The sequence below is a fragment of the Heptranchias perlo genome, unplaced genomic scaffold (assembly GCF_035084215.1).
Source record: "Heptranchias perlo isolate sHepPer1 unplaced genomic scaffold, sHepPer1.hap1 HAP1_SCAFFOLD_1403, whole genome shotgun sequence".
In the NCBI taxonomy this organism is placed as follows: Eukaryota; Metazoa; Chordata; class Chondrichthyes; order Hexanchiformes; family Hexanchidae; genus Heptranchias; species Heptranchias perlo.
This window is the reverse complement of record NW_027138650.1, coordinates 1-22,696: the sequence shown is the minus strand read 5'-3', so window position 1 is coordinate 22,696 and position 22,696 is coordinate 1. Positions and strand designations below refer to the sequence as shown.

Sequence of the window (22,696 nt, the reverse complement as noted above, 5' to 3'; positions counted from 1 at the left end):
GAATGGCCTGTTTCTGTGAGATCCTGGAGACAACACTTCTATTTCTGAACGATGGGTTTCCATTTGTTGACTGGACTTATACCACAGGAAAAGTGCATTGTGTGCAATTTCTTGCACTAATTGTGGGAGAGTTTGGGAGTATAATGGTAAAACTGCCCAATACAGAGACCTTGTTCAAACTTACGACCAAGAACTACCAGAGATTTGAGACATTTTATTGCTTTGAAAGTGATATTACAAGTGGAGTGAAGTCTTGTAAACAAGTAGAATCTGTTTTATTCCGTTATCCCTCCTTATGAATCAATTTGATCTGCAGTTTTCAGCCTGACGTATCTGGTGGGTTAGTGTGTTAGAGGGATGAGGCGTGTTTGGTGAGATCCTGCACTGGCCAGCCTTGGACAGCAACCGGGAGATGAACATCTGCCACATGTAACACCAGGTCTGAGACGAACATCTGGTACATGTAACACCAGGTCTGAGACGATCATCTGGTACATGTAACACCGGGTGTGAGATGAACATCCGCCACATGTAACACCGGGTGTGAGATGAACATCTGGAAACGTAACACCAGGTGTGAGATGAACATCTGGAAAATGTAACACCAGGTGTGAGACAAACACCTCCAGTGCGGCCACAACACTCATGATCAGTGGCGGTCCTGTTGATTTGAAGTATTTTGATGGACCCATCTTTCACTTGTGCCACTAACGCCCTGACAAACCCAGCACAAACCGTCAGAGACATTTGCGAAGTTTAGTTGCGCAGCACTTCATGGTTGAACCTTCCCTCTTGGCCAAGTCTCAGGCAGCTTATCCCAGCGGCTACAGAGCTCAACCACAGCTGGAACAAAGAGAACACTCAATGTTAGTGCACAAATATTTCTGTTTCCGGTTTCATCTCATTGCTCAGATTCAAGCAAAAAGTGTAAATAAAAAGCCTTTCACAATTGTCAGCAGATTGCCGGTATAGTCCAGCGTCCCTGGGCAAGCTGGTTTTGTTTATTGTCAATTTACGCTGTTCTGATCTGGAATGTGCTGCCTGAAAGGGCGGTGGAAGCAGATTCAATAATAACTTTCAAAAGGGAATTGGATAAATACTTGAAAAGGAAAAATTTACAGGGCTCTGGGGGAAAGAGCAGGGGTGGGGGATTAATTGGATAGCTCTTTCAAAGAGCCGGCACAGGCACAATGGGCCGAATGGCCTCATTCTGTGCTGTATCATTGCGCACTCTAACGCTGAAATAAACACTATATATATAATAGATGTGTAATACATTTGCATCAACTGCTGGTCTGTCACACCGCAAAGTGTTACATTTTGTTATGGATGCAAAATAATTTTAAGGAAATCGATCCTGGGATTTTCTGACTTGCAGCCAGAAATTTACAAGCCCTTACAATTACGCACTGACTGACCTCAAGAATTTACAGGCAGCTACGATCACATGGATTTGCCTGTTTAGAACACAATACAGCAACAGTGACCTTCGGGGGACAGGCCAGGTCAACAGCTCAATCTCAGAACTATCAAGGAGCAATGCCAAAGGAGAGTCACTAATAGTACATCAGTAAAACAGTCACTGACTGGACGTTTTGTACCTGCCCTGGGAGTGTTTGATGGGACAGTGTGGAGGGAGCTTTACTCTGTATCTAACCCTGTACCTGCCCTGGGAGTGTTTGATGGGACAGTGTAGAGGGAGCTTTACTCTGTATCTAACCCGTGCTGTACCTGCCCTGGGAGTGTTTGATAGAACAATGTATTACATAGAATGTACAGCACGGAAACAGGCCATTCGGCCCAACTGGTCTATGTCGGTGTTCATGCTCCACACGAGCCTCCTCCCCCCTACTTCATCTCACCCTATCACCATATCCTTCTATTCCTTTCTCCCTCGTGTTTATCGAGCTTCCCTTAAATCCATCTACACTATTCACCTCAACTCCTCCTCGTGGTATAAAGCTTCTGCATTCTAATCACTGGGTAAAGAAATTTCTCCTGAATTCCCTATTGGATTTATTGGCAACTATCTTATATTCATGGCCCCTAGTTTTGGACTCCCCCATAAGAGGAAACATCATAGGAGCATGAGAACAGGAGGAGGCCGTTCTGCCCCTTGAGCCTGTTCTGCCATTAAATCAGATCATGGCTGATCTGTCTCTCAACCCCATTTTCCCACCTTTGCTCCATATCCCTCGATACCCTCACCCAACAAAAATCCATCGATCTCAGTCTTGAATCCAACATCCACCGTCTTTTGAGGGAGAGAGTTCCAGATTTCCACTCCCCTTTGTGTGAAAAAGGTACTCTCTGATTTCACTCCTGAAAGGCCTGGCTCTAATTTTGAGATGATGGCCCTTGTCAGCTGGGGCTCAGTTGGTCGCACTCTTGTCTCTGACACAGAAGTTGTGGGTTCAAGTCCCACTCCAGAGACTTGAGTAAAATAATCTAGGCTGGCACTCCCAGTGCAGTACTGAGGTGAGTGCTGCATTATTGGTAGGTGCCGTCTTTCGGATGAGATGTTAAACTGAAGCCCCGTCTGCCCTCTCATGGGAATGTAAAAGATCCCATGGCCATTATTTTGAAGAAGAGCAGGGGAGTTCTCCCCGCTGTCCTCGGCCAATATTTACCCCTCAACGAACATCACAAAAAAACAGACTATCTGGTTATTATCACATTGCTGTTTGTGGGATCTTGCTGTGCACAAATTGGCTGCTGTGCTTCCAACATTACAACAGTGACTACACTTCAAAAACTACATCATTGGCTGTAAAGCGCTTTGGGACGTCCTGAGATCGTGAGAAGTTCGCTAGAAATGCAAGTCCTTTCTTTCTTTGTTCTTGATACCCCCACCTGAGGAAATAGTTTCTCTGTATCTATCCTATCGAATTGCTTAATCATTTTAAACACTTCAATTGGATCACCCCTTAATCTTCTATACCCAAGACAATGCAAACCAGGTTTATGCAACCTGTCCTCATAATTTATCTTTTTAGCCTTGGTACCGTCCTGGTGAATCTGCGCTGCATCCCCTCCAAGGCCAATGTAGCCTTCCTGAGGTGCGATGACCATGTGACAAGTGCTACCACATGATCAGAATCATAGAAATTTACAGCATGGAAGGAGGCCATTCAGCCCATCGTGTCCGTACCGGCCGAAAAAGAGCCATCCAGCTTAATCCCACTTTCCAGCACTTGGTCCGTAGCCCTGTGGGTTTCGGCACTTCAGGTGCACATCCAGGTACTTTTTAAATGAGTTGAGGGTTTCTGCCTCTCCCACCCTCTCAGGCAGTGAGTTCCAGACCCCCACCACCCTCTGGGTTAAAATTTTTCTCCTCCTAAGGATTACTTTAATTGGTAAAGTAATCCTTCTACCAATTACTTTAAATCTATCTCGCCATGTTACTGACCCGTCTGCTAAGGGAAATAGGTCCTTCCTATCCACTCTATCTGGGCCCCTCAATTAAATCTCCCCTCAGCCTCCTCTGTTCCAAAGAAAACAACCCCAGCCTATCCAATCTTTTCTCATAGCTAAAATTCTCCAGCCCTGGCAACATCCTCGTAAATCTCCTCTGCACCCTCTCTAGTGCAATCACATCTTTCCTGTAATGTGGTGACCAGAACTGTACTCAGTACTCAAGCTGTGGCCTAACTAGTGTTTTATACAGTTCCAGCATAACCTCCCTGTTCTTATATTCTGTGCCTCGGCTAATAAAGGAAAGTATCCCGTATGCCTTCTTAACCACCTTATCTACCTGTCCTGCTCCCTTCAGGGATCTGTGGACATGCACTCCAAGGTCCCTCACGTCCTCTACACCTCTCAGTATCCTCCCATTTATTGTCTATTCCCTTCCCTTGTTTGCTCTCCCCAAATGTATTATCTCACTCTTCTCCAGATTGAATTCCATTTGCCACTTTTCTGCCCACCTGACCAGTCCATTGATATCTTCCTGCAGTCTAAAGCTTTCCTCCTCACTATCAACCACACGGCCAACTTTTGTTTCATCTGTAAAAATCTTGCCCCCTACATTTAAGACCAAATCATTAATATATACCACAAAAAGCAAGGGACCGAGTAAGAGCCCTGCGGAACCCCACTGGAAACAGCCTTCCAGTCACAAAAACACCCGCCAATGATTACCCTTTGCTTCCTGCCGCTGAGCCAATTTTGGATCCAACTTGCTACTTTCCCTTGGATCCCATGGGCTTTTACTTTTTTGACCCCATCAGCCCTGTCTACTCTAATCCCCTTATGGGATTAGAGTAGACAGGGCTGATGGCCGGCGCGGACACGATGGGTCGAAGGGCCTTTCTCCGTGCTGTATAACTCTATGACTCTATGACTCTATGACTCTATGACCAGTCTGCCATGTGGGACCCTGTCAAAAGCCTTGCTAAAATCCATGTAGACTACATCAAATGTGTTATCCTCATCGACCCTCCTTGTCACTTCCTCAAAACATTAATCAAGTTAATCAGGCACGACCTTCCCTTAACAAATCCATGCTGACTGTCCTTGATTAACCCGTGCCTTTCCAAATGACGATTTATCCTGTCCCTCAGAATTATTTCCAATAATTTGCCCACCACCGAGGTTAGACTGACTGGCCTATAATTACTCGGTCTATCTCTTTCTTCCTTTTTAAACAACAGTACAATGTTAGCAGTCCTCCAATCCTCCGGCACCACGCCTGTATCCAGTGAAGTTTGGAAAATGATGGTCAGAGCCTCCGCTATTTCCTCCCTGGCTTCTTTTAACAGCCTGGGATACGTTTCATCCGGGCCTGGTGATTTATCTACTTTCAAGATGCTAAACCCCTTAATACTTCCTCCCTCACTATGTTTACCCCATCCAATATTTCACACTCCTCCTCCTTAACTACAATCTCTGCATCATCCCTCTCCTTTGTGAAGACAGATGCAAAGTATTCATTAAGAACCATACCCACATCTTCTGCCTCCACATACAGGTTACCTTTTTGGTCTCAAATAGGCCCTACTCTTTCCTTAGTTATCCCCTTGATCTTTATGTATTTATAAAATATCTTTGGGTTTTCCTTGATTTTACCTGTCACTATTTTTTCATGCCCTCTCTTTGCTTTCCTAATTTCCTTTTTAATTTAACCCCTGCACTTTCTACACTCCTCTAGTTGGAATGGGCCAACCTGAATGCTGCTGTTACGGTACAGTCACCTATTCTTGCTTTCACTGGTAAATAAATAAATCGCAGGGACTTACCAAATAAATTACAAACACCAAATAAAGGAACAGGATGATCCCAGCGAGAATGTACAGGTAAACACTGCCGAGATGCTCAACGAAGTCCACGACAAAGTAGGCATTGACGGCCATCACCACCAGGGTGATTAACACACCCACCAACTTCCCAAATCTGGAAGCAGATAGAGAGTAATTCACTGTTTAATGACCAGAAAGGCCCCATTAGAGGAGAGTAATAAAACCCAGTGAGCTGCTGTCTAACTCAGAGTCACTCACTCGATTCCTGTCCAGGGTTACAATCTCAGCCAGTGCTGTATCTGCCCTGGGAGTGTTTAATGGGACAGTGTAGAGGGAGCTTTACTCTGTATCTAACCCGTGCTGTACCTGCCCTGGGAGTGTTTGATGGGACAGTGTAGAGGGAGCTTTACTCTGTATCTAACCCGTGCTGTACCTGCCCTGGGAGTGTTTGATGGGACAGTGTAGAGGGAGCTTTACTCTGTATCTAACCCTGTACCAGCCCTGGGAGTGTTTGATGGGACAGTGTAGAGGGAGCTTTACTCTGTATCTAACCCTGTACCTGCCCTGGGAGTGTTTGATGGGACAGTGTAGAGGGAGCTTTACTCTGTATCTAACCCGTGATGTACCTGCCCTGGGAGTGTTTGATGGGACAGTGTAGAGGGAGCTTTACTCTGTATCTAACCCGCGCTGTACCTGCCCTGGGAGTGTTTGATGGGACAGTGTAGAGGGAGCTTTACTCTGTATCCAACCCGTGCTGTACCTGCCCTGGGGGTGTTTGATGGGAAAGTATATAGTTTGATGGCCAGTGTATTGCAAGTCCAATGAGAGGCGGGGGGCAGATCGGGATTTAGTTCTCGGAAATGGAGCTGGGCAGGTGGAAGGAGTATCAGTGGGAGGGCATTTTGCTGGTAGTGAACCAGGGGTCAAGGGTTAAGTTACGAGGAGAGATTACACAAATTGGGGTTGTATTCTCTGGAGTTTCGAAGGTTAAGGGGTGATCTGATCGAAGTTTATAAGATATTAAGGGGAACGGATAGGGTGGATAGAGAGAAACTATTTCCGCTGGTTGGGGATTCTACGAGTAGGGGGCACAGTCTAAAAATTAGAGCCAGACCTTTCAGGAGTGAGATTAGAAAACATTTCTACACACAAAGGGTGGTAGAAGTTTGGAACTCTCTTCCGCAAATGACAATTGATACTAGCTCAATTGCTAAATTTAAATGTGAGATAGATAGCTTTTTGGCAACCAAAGGTATTAAGGGATATGGGCCAAAGGCAGGTATATGGAGTTAGATCACAGATCAGCCATGATCTTATCAAATGGCGGAGCACGCACGAGGGGCTGAATGGCCTACTCCTGTTCCTATATTCCTATAATAGTTAGTTTTAGCATAGTTTATGGAAAAGGACAAAGACAGAGCAGGAGTTAAAGTTTTCAACTGGGGAAAGATCAATTTTACTCAACTGAGCAGTGATTTAGCAAAAGTAAACTGGAAACAGCTACTTGAAGGTAAATCAGTGTCAGAGCAGTGGGAGACATTCAAAGGGGAGATTCAAGGGGTTCAGAGTAAATATGTTCCCACAAAGAAAAAGGGTCAGACTGCCAAATCTAGAGCCCCCTGGATGACAAGAAGCATTCAGGGTAAGATAAGGCAGAAAAAGAAAGCCTATGATAGACACCGGGAACTCAATACTACGGAAAGCTTAGAGGAGTTTACAAAGTGCAGGGGTGAAGTTAAAAAGGAAATTCGGAAAGCAAAGAGAGGGCATGAAAAAATGTTAGCAGGTAAAATCAAAGAAAACCCAAAGATGTTTTATAAATACATTAAGAGCAAGAGGACAACTAAGGAAAGAGTAGGGCCTATTTGAGACCAAAAAGGTAATCTACGTGTGGAGGCAGAAGATGTGGGTTTGGTTCTTAATAAATACTTTGCGTCTGTCTTCACAAAAGAGAGGGAACGATACAGAGATTGTAGTTAAGGAGGAGGAGTGTGAAATATTGGATGCGATAAAAATAGTGAGAGGGGAAGTATTAAGGGGATTAGCATCTTTGAAAGTAGATAAATCGCCAGGCCCGGATGAAATATATCCCAGGCTGTTAAAAGAAGCAAGGGAGGAAATAGCAGAGGCTCTGACCATCATTTTCCAAACTTCTCTGGATACAGGCGTGGTGCCGGAGGATTGGAGGACTGCTAACGTTGTACTGTTGTTTAAAAGGGAGTGAAGGATAGACTGAGTAATTACAGGCCAGTCAGTCTAACCTCGATGGTGGGCAAATTATTGGAATCAATTCTGAGGGACAGGATAAACCATCACTTAGAAAGGCACGGGTTAATCAAGGACAGTCAGCACGGATTTGTTAAGGGGAGGTCGTGTCTGACTAACTTGATTGAAATTTTCGAGGAGGTGACAAGGAGGGTCGATGAGGGTAGTGTATTTGATGTAGTCTACATGGATTTTAGCAAGGCTGTTGACAAGGTCGCACATGGCAGATTGGTCAAAAAAGTAAAAGCCCATGGGATCCAAGGGAATGTGGCAAATTGGATCCAAAATTGGCTCAGTGGTAGGAAGCAAAGGGTAATAGTCGACGGGTGTTTTTGCGACAGTAAGGCTGTTTCCAGTGGGGTTCCGCAAGGCTCAGTACTCGGTCCCTTGCTTTTTGTGGTATACATTAACAATTTGGACTTAAACGTAGGGGGTGTGATTAAGAAATTTGCAGATGATACAAAAATTGGCCGTGTGGTTGATAGTGAGGAAGAAAGCTGTAGACTGCAGGAAGATATCAATGGACTGGTCAGGTGGGCAGAAAAGTGGCAAATGGAATTCAATCTGGAGAACAGTGAGATAATACATTTGGGGAGGGCAAACAAGGGAATACACAATAAATGGGAGGATACTGAGAGGTGTAGAGGAAGTGAGGGACCTTGGAGTGCATGTCCACAGATCCCTGAAGGTAGCAGGACAGGTAGATAAGGTGGTTAAAAAGGCATAGGGGATACTTTCCTTTATTAGCCGAGGCACAGAATATAAGAGCAGGGAGGTTATGCTGGAACTGTATAAAACACTAGTTAGGCCACAGCTTGAGTACTGTGTACAGTTCTGGTCACCACATTACAGGAAAGATGTGATTGCACTAGAGAGGGTGCAGAGGAGATTTACGAGGATGTTGCCAGGACTGGAGAATTTTAGCTATGAGGAAAGATTGGATAGGCTGGGGCTGTTTTCTTTGGAACAGAGGAGGCTGAGGGGAGATTTAATTGAGGTGTATAAAATTATGAGGGGCCCAGATAGAGTGGATAGGGAGGACCTATTTCCCTTAGCAGAGGGGTCAGTGACCAGGGGGCATAGATTTAAGTAATTGGTAGAAGGATTAGAGCGGAAAGGAGGAAAATTTTTTCACCCAGAGGGTGGTGGGGGTCTGGAACTCACTGCCTGAGAGGGTGGGAGAGGCAGAAACCTTCAACTCATTTAAAAAGTACCTGGATGTGCACCAGAAGTGCTGAAACCCACAGGGCTACGGACCAAGTGCTGGAAAGTGGGATTAAGCTGGGTGGCTCGTTTCTCAGCCGACGCGGACACGATGGGCCGAATGGCCTCCTTCTGTGCTGTAACTTTCTATGATTCTTCTATGAAGTGGAGAGGGAGCTTTACTCTGTATCTAACCCGTGCTGTACCTGCCCTGGGAGTGTTTGATGGGACAGTGTAGAGGGAGCTTTACTCTGTATCTAACCCGTGCTGTACCTGCCCTGGGAGTGTTTGATGGGACAGTGTAGAGGGAGCTTTACTCTGTATCTAACCCTGTACCTGCCCTGGGAGTGTTTGATGGGACAGTGTAGAGGGAGCTTTACTCTGTATCTAACCCGTGCTGTACCTGCCCTGGGAGTGTTTGATGGGACAGTGTGGAGGGAGCTTTACTCTGTATCTAACCCGTGCTGTACCTGATCTTAGTCAGGTTTCCGCTTCCAGATTTTACTTACATTCCATTCGTGAATTGGTGCATTAATGTCTTCAGACTAGTGAATGTCAGGATGGGAATTAGAGCAAAAGGAAGCTGTGAAGAGAAATGGAAATGATATTAGAACAGTGTGACTCACATCATGAGGTAGTGATGTGTAAAAATGTTATTTTATTTGAGTGTGTGTGTGTTCATTTGTCTGTGTATATATATGCGGTAGTGGGTGTTTGTGGGCATGTTCATGTGTGTGTGAGGGTGTTTATGTATGTATGTATGTGTGTGTGTGTGTGTGACGACGAGTTAGTGAGGGTATATGTGTGGGTGAGTGTGTGTGAGAATGTCTTTGTGTTTGTGTGTGAAGGGGTGTGTGTGTGTGAGAGTGAGATGGTGTTTCATCGAGTGACATTTTGCTCAACCGCTCTATCCCGGTGTTTATGCTCCACACGAGCCTCCTCCCTCCCTACTTCATCTCACCCAATCACCATCTCCTTCTATTCCTTTCTCCCTCATGTGTTTATCGAGCTTCCCCTTAAATCCATCTACACTATTCACCTCAACTACTCCTTGTGGGAGCGAGTTCCACATTCTCACCACTCTCTGGGTAAAGAAATTTCTCCTGAATTCCCTATTGGATTTATTAGTGACTATCTTATATTTACGACCACTAGTTTTGGTCTCCCCACAAGTGGAAACATTTTCTCTACGTCTACCCTATCAAACCCTTTCATAATCTTAAGGACCTCGATCAGGTCACCCCTCAGTCTTTTTTTTTCCAGAGAAAAGAGCCCCAGCCTGTTCAATCTTTCCTGATCCTCTCAGTTCTGGTATCATCCTAGTAAATCTTTTTTGCACCTTCTCCAGTGCCTCCATATCAATTTTTATAATATGGAGACCAGAACTGTTCACAATACTCCAAGTGTGGTCTAACCAAGGTTCTATACAAGTTTAACACAACTTCTCTGCTTTTCAATTCTATCCCTCTAGAAATGAACCCCAGTGTTTGGTTTGTTTTTTTTATGTCCTTATTAACCTGCGTCGCTACTTTTAGTGATTTGTGTATCTGTTCCCCCAGATCCCTCTGCTCCTCGACCCCATTCAGACTCTTATTATCCAAGCAGTGTGTGACCTCCTTATTCTTCCAAACAAAATGCTCCACCTCACACTTATCTATATTGAAATTCATTTGCCAATTACACGTCCATTCTGCACGTTTATTAATGTCCTCTTGTATTTTGTCACATTTTTCCTTTGTATTAACCACACCCCCCAATTTGGTGTCGTCCGCAAATTGTGTACCATCCACAGGATGCACTGCAGCAACTCGCCAAGGCTTCTTCGACAGCACCTCCCAAACCCGCGACCTCTACCACCTAGAAGGACAAGAGCAGCAGGTACATGGGAACAACACCACCTGCACGTTCCCCTCCAAGTCACACACCATCCCGACTTGGAAATATATCGCCGTTCCTTCATCGTCGCTGGGTCAAAATCCTGGAACTCCCTTCCTAACAGCACTGTGGGAGAACCTTCACCACACGGACTGCAGCGGTTCAAGAAGGCGGCTCACCACCACCTTCTCAAGGGCAATTCGGGATGGGCAATAAATGCCGGCCTCGCCAGCGACGCCCACATCCCATGAACAAATAAAATAAAAGGAGCCGTCAGGCAAACAGGAAGTGTCTGAGTGACAGTCCTGGGCTATCAACCAGGGAGGGGGATAAGTGGGTGGGGTGGGACAGAGATCAGCTCCCTCAGCGCAGGCCGGGGATGGGACCTGGGCCTTTCCTGCTTTGTGTGTGGGGCTCAGTCCCACCCCGGGTGGGATCAGCTCCCTCAGCACGGGTTGAGGATGGAACCTGTTGGGGATTTATCTGTGACCCCTGTGAGGGGCAAGGTGCTGTTTTTGAGGTTCGATTATCACTATTATTGCTCTGTGTGTCGAGTTTTACAAGCGGTACAATTCTAGGTGTTGTGATTCCACAGGATGGTGTAGAAGGGAGGGCAGGGACGGGCACGGGGCCGAGATGGATCTCCCTGCCCCTCACTGGTTGTGTCTCTCTTCCTTACCAGGATACTCTGTAAAACGTTGAGAATGTCGTTCATGCTCGACAGGTTGGACACGTCTTGAACGGCCGCCACGATCACGGTGGGAATAATCGCCAGGGATCGCGTCAGTGTAACTCGTGCAAACCGGGACCAGGTCAGGTTCAGAAAGCCCTGGGTGTGAACAGGGAGAAGGAACAGTTTCACAGGAAAGGTCAGCAATACAAACCACAGAGCATCTTATTAAACCCGGAACCTGGCGTCTGGAACCAGCGGATCGGAACATAGGAACAGGAGGAGGCCATTTAGCCCCTCGAGCCTGTTCCACCCTTCAATGAGATAGAACCATAGAACCATAGAAAAGATACAGCACAGAAGGGGGCCATTCGGCCCATCATGTCCGTGCCGGCTCGAAGAACAACCAGGTGCCCATTCTAATCCCACCTTCCAGCACCCGGTCTGTAGCCCTGCAGCTTACAGCACTTTAGGTGCAGGTCCAGGTACATTTAAAAGAGTTGAGGGTCCCTGCCTCTACCACCAATTCGGGCAGTGAATTCCGTACACCCACCACCCTCTGGGTAAAAAAGTTTTTCCTCATGTCCCCTCTAATCCTTCCACCAATCAGCTTAAATCTATGTCCTCTAGTTCCTGAACTCTCCGCTAGGGGAAACAGGTACTTCCTGTCTACTCTATCTGGGCCCCTCATAATTTTGTACACCTCGATCAAGTCTCCCCTCAGCCTCCTCTGCTCCAAGGAAAACAACCCCAGCCTGTCCAATCTCTCCTCGTAGCTGTAATTTTCAAGCTCTGGCAACATTCTTGTAAATCTTCTCTGCACTCTCTCCAGAGCAATTACGTCCTTCCTGTAATGTGGTGACCAGAACTGCGCACAATACTCCAGCTGTGGCCTTACCAGCGTTTTATACAGTTCCATCATTACATCCCTGCTTTTGTATTCTATACCTCGGCTAATAACAGAGAGCATTCCGTATGCCTTCTTCAAAACCTTATCTACCTGTACTGCCACCTTCAGGGACCTGTGCACATGCACTCCAAGGTCTCTCACTTCCTCTACCCCTCTCAATATATTCCCGTTTACTGCATATTCCCTTTTACTGTTTGCCCTCCCTAAGTGCATTACCTCACACTTCTCCGGGTTGAACTCCATTTGCCACTTTTCTGCCCACTCCACCAACCCATTGATATCTTCTTGGAGTCTACAGCTATCCTCTTCACTATCAACTACACGGACAATTCTTGTGTCGTCTGCAAACTTGCCAATCATGCCCCCACATTCAAGTCCAAATCATTAATATATACCACAAACAGCAAGGGACCCAACACTGAGCCCTGTGGCACACCACTGGAAACGGATTTCCATTCGCAAAGATCATGGCTGATCTGTGATCTAACTCCATATTCCCGCCTTAGCCCCATATCCCTTAATACCTTTGGTTAACAAAAATCGATCAATCTCAGATTTAAAATTAGCAATTGAGCTAGCATCAACTGCCGTTTACAGAAAAGAGTTCCAAACTTCTACCTTTGTGTGTAGAAGTGTTTCCTAACTTCATGCCTGAAAGTCCTGGCTCTAATTTTTAGACTGTGTCCCCTAGTCCGAGACTCCCCAACCAGCGGAAATAGTTTCTCTCTATCCACCCCACTGGTTCCCCTTAATATCTTGAAAACTTCGATCAAATCACCCCTTAATCTTCTAAATTCCAGGGAATACAACCCTAGTTTGTGTAATCGCTCCTCGTAATTTAACCCTTGGAGTTCAGGTATCATTCCAGTAAATATACACTGCACTGCCTCAAAGGCCAATATGTCCTTCCTAAAGTGCGGTGCCCAGAACTGCTCACAGTGCTCCAGGTGCGGTCTAACCAGGGTTTTGTGTAGCTGCAGCATAACTTCTACCCCCTTGTATTCTATGGAGCCTTAAGTCTCTTTGGACCTCCGTTGTTTCGAGCTTTTCACCATTTAGAAAGTACCCTGTTCTATCCTTTTTAGATCCAAAGTGGATGACCTCACATTTGTCTACATTGACATCCATTTGTCACAGTTTTGCCCATTCACCTAATCTATTAATATCTCTGTAATTTTATGCTTCCATCTACACTGCTTACAGTGCTGCCTATCTTTGTGTCATCAGCAAACTTGGATATGTGACTCTCTATCCCGTCACCTAAGTCATTAATAAATACAGTGAATAGTTGAAGCCCCAACACAGATCTCTGTGGGACTCCACTAGTCACATCCTGCCAATTTGAGTACCTGCTCATTATCCCTACTCTCTGTCTCCTGCCACTCAGCCATTTTCCTAACCAGGTCAATAATTTGCCCTCAATTTCATGAGCTTCAACTTTAGCTAACAGTCTCTTATGAGGGACTTTATCGAATGCCTTCTGGAAGTCCATTCAGTGATTTAAAAAAGGAATCTTTTCTTATGCTGACTGTGTTGCATAGTTCTCTGTAATCGAAAGATTTTAAAGCTGTCGAGCGTTACATAGACCAGTGATGTCATTTCACGTCACTCTGGCTCAGTGTCGGAATCCCAATCAGGCCAAATTCCTTGTCTTACCCCATCTCCCTCATCCCATCAGAGACAGAGAGTGGGGATAAAGGGAATGTTCTCTGATTGGCAGGATTTTCACTGTATTTATAAATGACTTGGATGAAGGAATAGAGAGCCGTGTATCTCAGTTTGCTGACGACACTAAGTTAGGAGGCAGTAAACAGTGGAGATGGGAGCAGGAGGTTTCAAAGGGCCATCGATAGATTAAGTGAATGGGCAAAACTGTGAGATGGAGTTCAGTGTGGGAAAGTGTGAGGTCATCCAGTTTGGGCCTAAGAAAGAAAAATCAGAGTATTTTCTAAATGGTGAGAAGCTCGGAATTGTGGGGGAGCAGAGAGATGTCGGGGTCCAGGTACAGAAATCACTAAAAGCCAGTGGACAGGTACATAAAATAATTTAAAAGGCTGATGGAATGTTGGCCTTTATCTCGAGGGGGCTGGAATATAAAGGGGAGGCAGTGATGCTCCAGTTATACAGAGCTCTGGTCAGAGCCCATCTGGAGACTGGGTTCAGTTCTGGGCACCGCACCTCAGGAAGGAGAGATTGGCCTTGGAGGGGGGGCAGCGCAGATTCACCAGAATGATACCGGGGATAAAAGGGTTAAATTACGAGGACAGGTTGCACAGACTGGGCTTGTATTCCCTCGAGTTTAGAAGATTAAGGGGTGATCTAATCGAGGTGTTTAAGATGATTAAAGGATTTGATAGGGTCGATAGAGAGAAACTATTTCCTCTGGTGGGAGGAGTCCAGAACAAGGGGGCAGAACCTTAAAATTAGAGCCAGGCCGTTCAGGGGTGATGTCAGGAAGCATTTCCTCACACAAAGAGGAGTGGGAATCTGGAACTCTCTCCCCCAAAAAGGCTGTGGATGCTGGGGGTCAATTGGAAATTTTAAGACTGAGTTCAATAGATTTTTGTTGGGTGAGGGTATCGAGGGATATGGAGCAAAGGCGGGAAAATGGGGTTGAGGGACAGATCAGCCATGATCTAATTGAATGGCAGAACAGGCTCAAGGGGCTGAATGGCCTCCTCCTGTTCCCATGTTCCAATATTCCCTCACCAATCTACCTCACTCCATCTCTCCCTCACATCTTCCTCATTCTAGCTCCTTCACTCTACCCCCTCACTCCATCTCTCTCACCCCACCTTCCTCACTCCATCCCCCTCACTCCATCCCCCTCACTCCATCTCCTTCACTCCATCCCCCTCACTCCATCCCTCTCACCCCACCTTCCTCACCCAATCTCCCTCACTCCATCTCCTTCACTCCATCCCCCTCACCCCATCCCCCTCACCCCATCACCTTCACCCCATCACCCTCACCCAATCTCCCTCACTCCATCTCCTTCACTCCATCCCCCTCACCCCATCCCCCTCACCCCATCCCCCTCACCCCATCACCCTCACCCCATCTCCTTCACTCCATCCCCCTCACCCCATCCCCCTCACCCCATCCCCCTCACCCCATCACCCTCACCCCATCACCCTCACCCCATCACCCTCACCCCATCACCCTCACCCCATCTCCCTCCCTCCATTTTCTTCACTCCATCACCCAATGGAGGGCACACTTACCTCCATCACAAACTGTCCTGAATAGGTCCCTGTCATCGTTGAACTTTGACCTGCAGCAAGAATGCCGATCGCCCAGATATAGAGAGCCGGTGTCCCAAAGTAACAGCCGATTACAACACCCTGGCAACACAAACAGACACATCTGTACAACCCGGGGACACGCAGACACATCTGTACAACCCGGGGGCACGCAGACACATCTGTACAACCCGGGGGCACGCAGACACATCTGTACAACCCGGGGACACGCAGACACATCTGTACAACCCGGGGGCACGCAGATACATCTGTACAACCCGGGGGCACGCAGACACATCTGTACAACCATGGGGCACGCAGACACATCTGTACAACCCGGGGACACGCAGACACATCTGTACAACCCGGGGGCACGCAGACACATCTGTACAACCCGGGGACACGCAGACACATCTGTACAACCCGGGGACACGCAGACACATCTGTACAACCCGGGGACACGCAGATACATCTGTACAACCCGGGGACACGCAGACACATCTGTACAACCTGGGGACACGCAGACACATCTGTACAACCCGGGGACACGCAGACACATCTGTACAACCCAGGGACACGCAGACACATCTGTACAACCATGGGGCACGCAGACACATCTGTACAACCCGGGGACACGCAGACACATCTGTACAACCATGGGGCACGCAGACACATCTGTACAACCATGGGGCACGCAGACACATCTGTACAACCCGGGGAGACGCAGACACATCTGTACAACCATGGGGCACGCAGACACATCTGTACAACCCGGGGAGACGCAGACACATCTGTACAACCCGGGGACACGCAGACACATCTGTACAACCATGGGGCACGCAGACACATCTGTACAACCATGGGGCACGCAGACACATCTGTACAACCCAGGGGCACGCAGACACATCTGTACAACCATGGGGCACGCAGACACATCTGTACAACCCGGGGACACGCAGACACATCTGTACAACCCGGGGGCACGCAGACACATCTGTACAACCCGGGGGCACGCAGACACATCTGTACAACCCGGGGACACGCAGACACATCTGTACAACCCGGGGACACGCAGATACATCTGTACAACCCGGGGACACGCAGACACATCTGTACAACCTGGGGACACGCAGACACATCTGTACAACCCGGGGACACGCAGACACATCTGTACAACCCAGGGACACGCAGACACATCTGTACAACCATGGGGCACGTAGACACATCTGTACAACCCGGGGACACGCAGACACATCTGTACAACCATGGGGCACGCAGACACAGGTGTGATTGAGGGACTGGGGAGAAGGTGGGTAGGTGGGATTGGGGGATATGGGGAGAAGGTGGGTAGGTGGGATTGGGGGATATGGGGAGAAGGTGGGTAGGTGGGATTGGGGGATATGGGGAGAAGGTGGGTAGGTGGGATTGGGGGATATGGGGAGAAGGTGGGTAGGTGGGTTGATTTTTGGAATTGGGAGGTGCGAATGACCTTTAATGGATATTTTTCTGTTGTAAAATGTCTTTCACAGTGACACAACCTCCTGTTTCTTACCCCTTTGAAAATGTCCACATCTAAAGTTCTGTTGTCTTTTGGCAGTATGTTAATGTAGGAGCTCCCGCTCTCCGCACACTTTTTGTACTGCAGACAAACGTACAAGAAAAGAGAATGGCATTGTGGTTACAACGATTTATTCAACGAGAGCAGATTGTAAACACTCAATCTTTCCCAACGTCCCATATCTTTTCTGATGCAATTCAGTCCCATCGTCTGGGAGTAGCCGCCTTTCCAAATTCCCTATGACATCATTTCCTGCAGCTACCTAAACATAGGGTCATAGAAAGTTTACAGCACAGAGGGAGACCATTCAGCCCATCGAGTCCGTGCCGGCTCTATGCAAGAGCAATCCAGTTAGTCCCATTCCCCTGCTCATTCCCCGTAGCCCTGCAAATTTTTTCCTTTCAAGTACTTATCCAGTTCCCTTTTGAAGGCCATGATTGAATCTGCCTCCACCACCCCCCTCGGGCAGTGCATTCCAGATCCTAACCACTCGCTGTGTAAAAAAGTTTTTCCTCATGTCACCTTTGGTTCTTTTGCCAATCACCTTAAATCCATGTCCTCTGGTCCTCAATCTTTCCACCAATAGGAACAGTTTCTCTCTATCTACTCTGTCTCGACCCTTCATGATTTTGAACACCTCAATCAAATCTCCTCGCAATTGTCTCTGTTCCAAGGAGAACAATCCCAGCTTCTCCAATCTATCCACATAACTGAAGTCCCTCATCCCTGGAATCATTCTAGTAAATCTCCTCTGCACCCTCTCTAAGGCCTTCACATCTTTTCTAAAGTGCGGTGCCCAGAACTGGACACAATACTCCAGTTGTGGCCGAACCAGTGTTTATAGTCCAACAATTGTTGGACTATAACCTGGTGTTGTAAGATTCCTTACATCCTGTTACTTAGCCAATTCTGTATCCGTGCTGCCACTGTCCCTTTTATTCCATGGGCTTCAATTTTGCTGACAAGCCTTTTTTGTGGCACTTTACCAAACGCCTTTTGAAAGTCCATATACACCACATCAACCACATTACCCTCATCGACCCTCTCTGTTACCTCATCAAAAAACTCAATCAAGTTAGTTAAAAACGTTTTGCCTTTAACAAATCCGCAATTTCTTTCCTTTATTAATCCACATTTGTCCAAATGACTATTAAATTTATCCCGGATTATCATTTGTTAAAACTTCTAAAGGGACTAAAAGCCAACAAATCCCCTGGACCTGATGGCCTACATCCTAGGGTTCGAAAAGAGAGTATAGGCCCATTCTACTCAACCTCTCTTCATAGGACAACCCTCTCATCCCAGGAATTAATCTAGTGAACCTTCGTTGCACCGCCTCTAAGGCAAGTATATCCTTCCTTAGATAAGGAGACCAAAACTGTACACAGTACTCCAGGTGAGGTCTCACCAAAGTCCTGTACAATTGTAGTAAGACTTCCTTACTCTTGTACTCCAACCCCCTTGTAATAAAGGCCAACATGCCATTTGCTTTCCTGCATGTTAACTTTTTGTGTTTCTTGTACCAGGACACCCAAGTCTCTCTGGACACCAATATTTAATAGTTTCTCACCATTTAAAAAATATTCCTAATCCTACTACGCTTCTTGGTAACATTATAAGCCTCTTCTTTTAATCTAATACTATCCTTAACTTCTTTAGTCAGCCACTGATGGATCACTTTTCCCGTGGAGTTTTTATTTCTCAATGGAATGTATATTTGTTGAGAATATTGAAATATTTCTTTAAATGTTCGCCGTTGCTTTTCAACTGTCAAACCCTTTAATTTCATTTCCCGATACACCTTAGCCAACTCACCCCTCATACTGATGTAATTGGCTTTATTTAAGTTTAAGACTCCAAAAGGCATTCAATAAGGTGCCACATAAAAGGTTGTTACACAAGATAAGGGCTCATGGGATTGGGGGTAATATATTAGCATGGATAGAGGATTGGTTAACGGACAGAAAACAGAGAGTAGGGATAAACGGGTCATTCTCAGGTTGTCAGGCTGTAACTAGTGGGGTGCCGCAAGGATCAGTGCTTGGGCCTCAGCTATTTACAATCTATATTAATGACTTAGATGAAGGGACCGAGTGTAATGTATCCAAGTTTGCTGACGATAGAAAGCCAGGTGGGAAAGTAAGCTGTGAGGAGGACACAAAGAGACTGCAAAGGGATATAGACAGGTTAAGTGAGTGGGCAAGAAGGTGGCAGATGGAGTATAATGTGGGGAAATGTGAGGTTATTCACTTTGGTAGGAAGAATAGAAAAACAGAATATTTTTTAAATGGTGAGAAACTATTAAATGTTGGTGTTCAGAGAGATTTGGGTGTCCTCATAAACACAAAGTTAGCATGAAGGTACAGCAAGCAATTAGGAAAGTGAATGGCAGGCTCGAGGGGCCGGATGGCCTATTCCTGCTCCTATTTCTTATGGTCTTATGCTTTGACGACACCCAGCTCTCCCTCACCTCCACCTCTCGAGGCCCCTCCACTCAGGTGTTAACTCCACACCGAGCAGGTTTGAACCTGGCTCCTGCGTGGCTCTGTCCCAGGCACTGAACCATTGGGATATCCTTCCACTTAAACAACACTCAGAGAACAGACAGTCTCACCGGGCCGACCGATCTTGTGTGTTTCCCCTCCCACACCGTGATGCTGAAAGAAACTTTAACACGTTCCCTGTGACGTCTGACCAAAACCGTGTCGGTGCCTCGTCTCTGGGACGTTTCTCCCAGGATCCTGAGCCTACATTGTCGTGTCAGCCGTACACTCACCACATCCATGTTGGTCTTTTTGTAGAAGACAGCTCCGAACACAGCAATAACAAATATATTGATCAGCAGGGACACAAACAGGGCGACTGTGCACTCGATCAGGTAATACATATTGGCCTCTTTCACCTCAGCCGGTCGGGAACGGTCGACCTGTCTAGACTGGGGGAAGGGAGGAGCAGAGATAGTGGGAGTGACTTATATCAATGGGGCCCTCCCCCTCCCCTCCGCCTCCACCCCTCCACCCTCTCCCCTCCCCCTCCCCTCCGCCTCCACCCCTCCACCCTCTCCCCTCCCCACACACCCCTCCGCCTCCACCCCTCCACCCTCTCCCCTCCCCACACACCCCTCCGCCTCCACCCCTCCACCCTCTCCCCTCCACACACACCCCTCCGCCTCCACCCCTCCACCCTCTCCCCTCCCCACACACCCCTCCGCCTCCACCCCTCCACCCTCTCCCCTCCCCACACACCCCTCCGACTCCACCCCTCCACCCTCTCCCCTCCCCACACACCCCTCCGCCTCCACCCCTCCACCCTCTCCCCTCCCCACACACCCCTCCGACTCCACCCCTCCACCCTCTCCCCTCCCCACACACCCCTCCGCCTCCACCCCTCCACCCTCTCCCCTCCCCACACACCCCTCCGACTCCACCCCCTCTACTCCCTCCCCCTCCCCCTCCATTCTCCTCCACACCCTCCCCCTCCACCCCCTCCCCTCTCCCCTCCACATCCCACCTCCACCCCTCCCCCTCCACACCCCTTCCCATCCTCTCCCTCCACACCCTCCCCTCTAACACCCCCCCCGGCCACCCCCTTCCACCCTCCTTCCACGGTAGGTAAGGTGGGTGTGATTAAGGTGTGTATGTTTGTGTGTGTAACGTGTGTGGGTATACGTGTAAAATGTGTGTAAGGTGTGTAAGGTGTGTGTGTATGGTGGTGTGTGGGTGTAAAGTGTGTGTGTGTAATGTGTGTGTGTAAGGTGTGTGGGTGTATGTACGTGTGTAAGGTGTGTGTGTGTAAGATGTGTGTGGGTAAGGTCTGTGGGTGTGTATGTGTGTAAGGTGTGTGTGTAAGTTGTGTGTAAGGTGTGTGGGTGTGTGCATATGTGTAAGATGTGTGTGTGTGAGAGGTGTGTGTGTGTAAGGTGTGTGGGTGTAAGGTATGTGTGTGTAAAGTGTGTGGGTGTGTGTAAGGTGTGTGTGTGTAAGGTGTGTGTGTGTAAGGTGTGTGGGTAAGGTGTGTACTTGTGTAAGGTGTGTGTGTGTAAGGTGTGTGGGTGTGTACGTGTGTAAGGTGTGTGGGTGGTAAGTGTGTAAGGTGTGTGGGTGTGTACGTGTGTAAGGTGTGTGGCTGTGTACATGTGTAAGGTGTGTGGGTGTAAGGTGTGTACGTGTGTAAGGTGTGTGGGTGGTAAGTGTGTAAGGTATGTGGGTGTGTGGGTGTGTACGTGTGTAAGGTGTGTGGCTGTGTACATGTGTAAGGTGTGTGGGTGTAAGGTGTGTACGTGTGTAAGGTGTGTGGGTGTGTACGTGTGTAAGGTGTGTATGTGTGTAAGGTGTGTGGGTGTGTAAGGTGTGTAAGGTGTGTGGGTGGTAAGTGTGTAAGGTGTGTGTGTGTAAGGTTGTAAGGTGTGTGGGTGTGTACGTGTGTAAGGTGTGTAAGGTGTATGGGTGTGTACGTGTGTAAGGTGTGTAAGGTGTGTGGGTGTGTACGTGTGTAAGGTGTGTAAGGTGTGTGGCTGTGTACGTGTGTAAGGTGTGTGTGTGTAAGGTGTGTACGTGTGTACGGTATACTGATGTGGGTCACCGGTTCGGTGTACTCTCACTCTATCTAACATGGTTACTTACCTTGACCAGAGCTGAGTGGAGGTAGATATTATGGGGCATTATGATCGCCCCAACAATGCCCACTGCCTGCAGGAGCTCGTTCCTGCCGCACCCAGCACAGTACGGGTAGAATAATCCCTTCACCACTTCCCCTTGGTCCGGTTTTACAACAACATACTGCAGAGAGAGAAAGAGAGGGATAAAGAGAGAGAGAGAGAGAGGGGGAGAGAGAGAGAGAGGGGAGAAACGGACAGAGAGAGAGAGGGAGAGACGGAGAGAGAGAGGGAGAGACGGAGAGAGAGAGAGAGAGAGAGGGAGAGACGGACAGAGAGAGAGAGAGGGAGAGACGGAGGGAGAGACGGACAGACGGACAGAGAGAGAGAGAGACGGACAGAGAGAGAGAGAGGGAGAGACGGACAGAGAGAGAGAGGGAGAGACGGACAGAGAGAGAGGGAGAGACGGACAGAGAGAGAGAGAGGGAGAGACGGACAGAGAGAGAGAGAGGGAGAGACGGACAGAGAGAGAGGGAGGGAGAGACGGACAGAGAGAGAGAGAGAGACGGACAGAGAGAGAGAGAGAGACGGACAGAGAGAGAGAGGGAGAGACGGACAGAGAGAGAGAGAGGGAGAGACGGACAGAGAGAGAGAGAGGGAGAGACGGACAGAGAGAGAGAGAGAGTGAGATGACGGACAGAGAGAGGGAGAGGGAGAGACGGACAGAGAGAGAGAGAGAGAGAGAGACGGACAGAGAGAGAGAGACGGACAGAGAGAGAGAGACGGACAGAGAGAGAGAGACGGACAGAGAGAGAGAGAGACGGACAGAGAGAGAGAGAGACGGACAGAGAGAGAGAGAGACGGACAGAGAGAGAGAGACGGACAGAGAGAGAGAGAGAGAGACAGACGGACAGAGAGAGACACAGACGGACAGAGAGAGAGGGAGAGACGGACACAGAGAGAGAGAGAGGGAGAGACGGACAGAGAGAGAGAGAGAGGGAGAGACGGACAGAGAGAGAGAGACGGACAGAGAGAGAGAGAGGGAGAGACGGACAGAGAGGGAGAGACGGACAGAGAGGGAGAGACGGACAGAGAGGGAGAGACGGACAGAGAGAGAGAGACTGACAGAGAGAGAGAGACGA

At 47.9% G+C, this 22,696-nt stretch overlaps 1 protein-coding gene across 1 annotated transcript; it reads right to left on the bottom strand.

Moving 5' to 3' along the window:
* Positions 1-199: 199 nt before the first annotated feature.
* Positions 200-21,702, bottom strand: LOC137308842 (natural resistance-associated macrophage protein 1-like). Its single transcript, XM_067977300.1, has 8 exons — positions 21,583-21,702; positions 19,737-19,895; positions 16,955-17,041; positions 15,385-15,504; positions 11,260-11,409; positions 9,215-9,288; positions 5,238-5,391; positions 200-843 (listed from the first exon to the last, which is right to left on the bottom strand). Exons 1-8 carry the CDS (start codon positions 21,619-21,621, stop codon positions 757-759), a joined length of 870 nt encoding a protein of 289 aa, XP_067833401.1. The 5' UTR covers positions 21,622-21,702; the 3' UTR covers positions 200-756.
* Between the last annotated feature and the right edge of the window lie 994 nt (positions 21,703-22,696).

Coding starts and splice junctions, on each gene's coding strand:
- LOC137308842 (XM_067977300.1), bottom strand. CDS start 21,621: ATGCCCCATAATATCTACCTCCACTCAGCTCTGGTCAAG. Junction 11,410..15,384: donor CAGGACAGTTTGTGATGGAG/GTAAGTGTGCCC, acceptor GTTCACACCCAG/GGCTTTCTGAACCTGACCTG. Junction 9,289..11,259: donor ACGTTTTACAGAGTATCCTG/GTAAGGAAGAGA, acceptor TTCTCTTCACAG/CTTCCTTTTGCTCTAATTCC.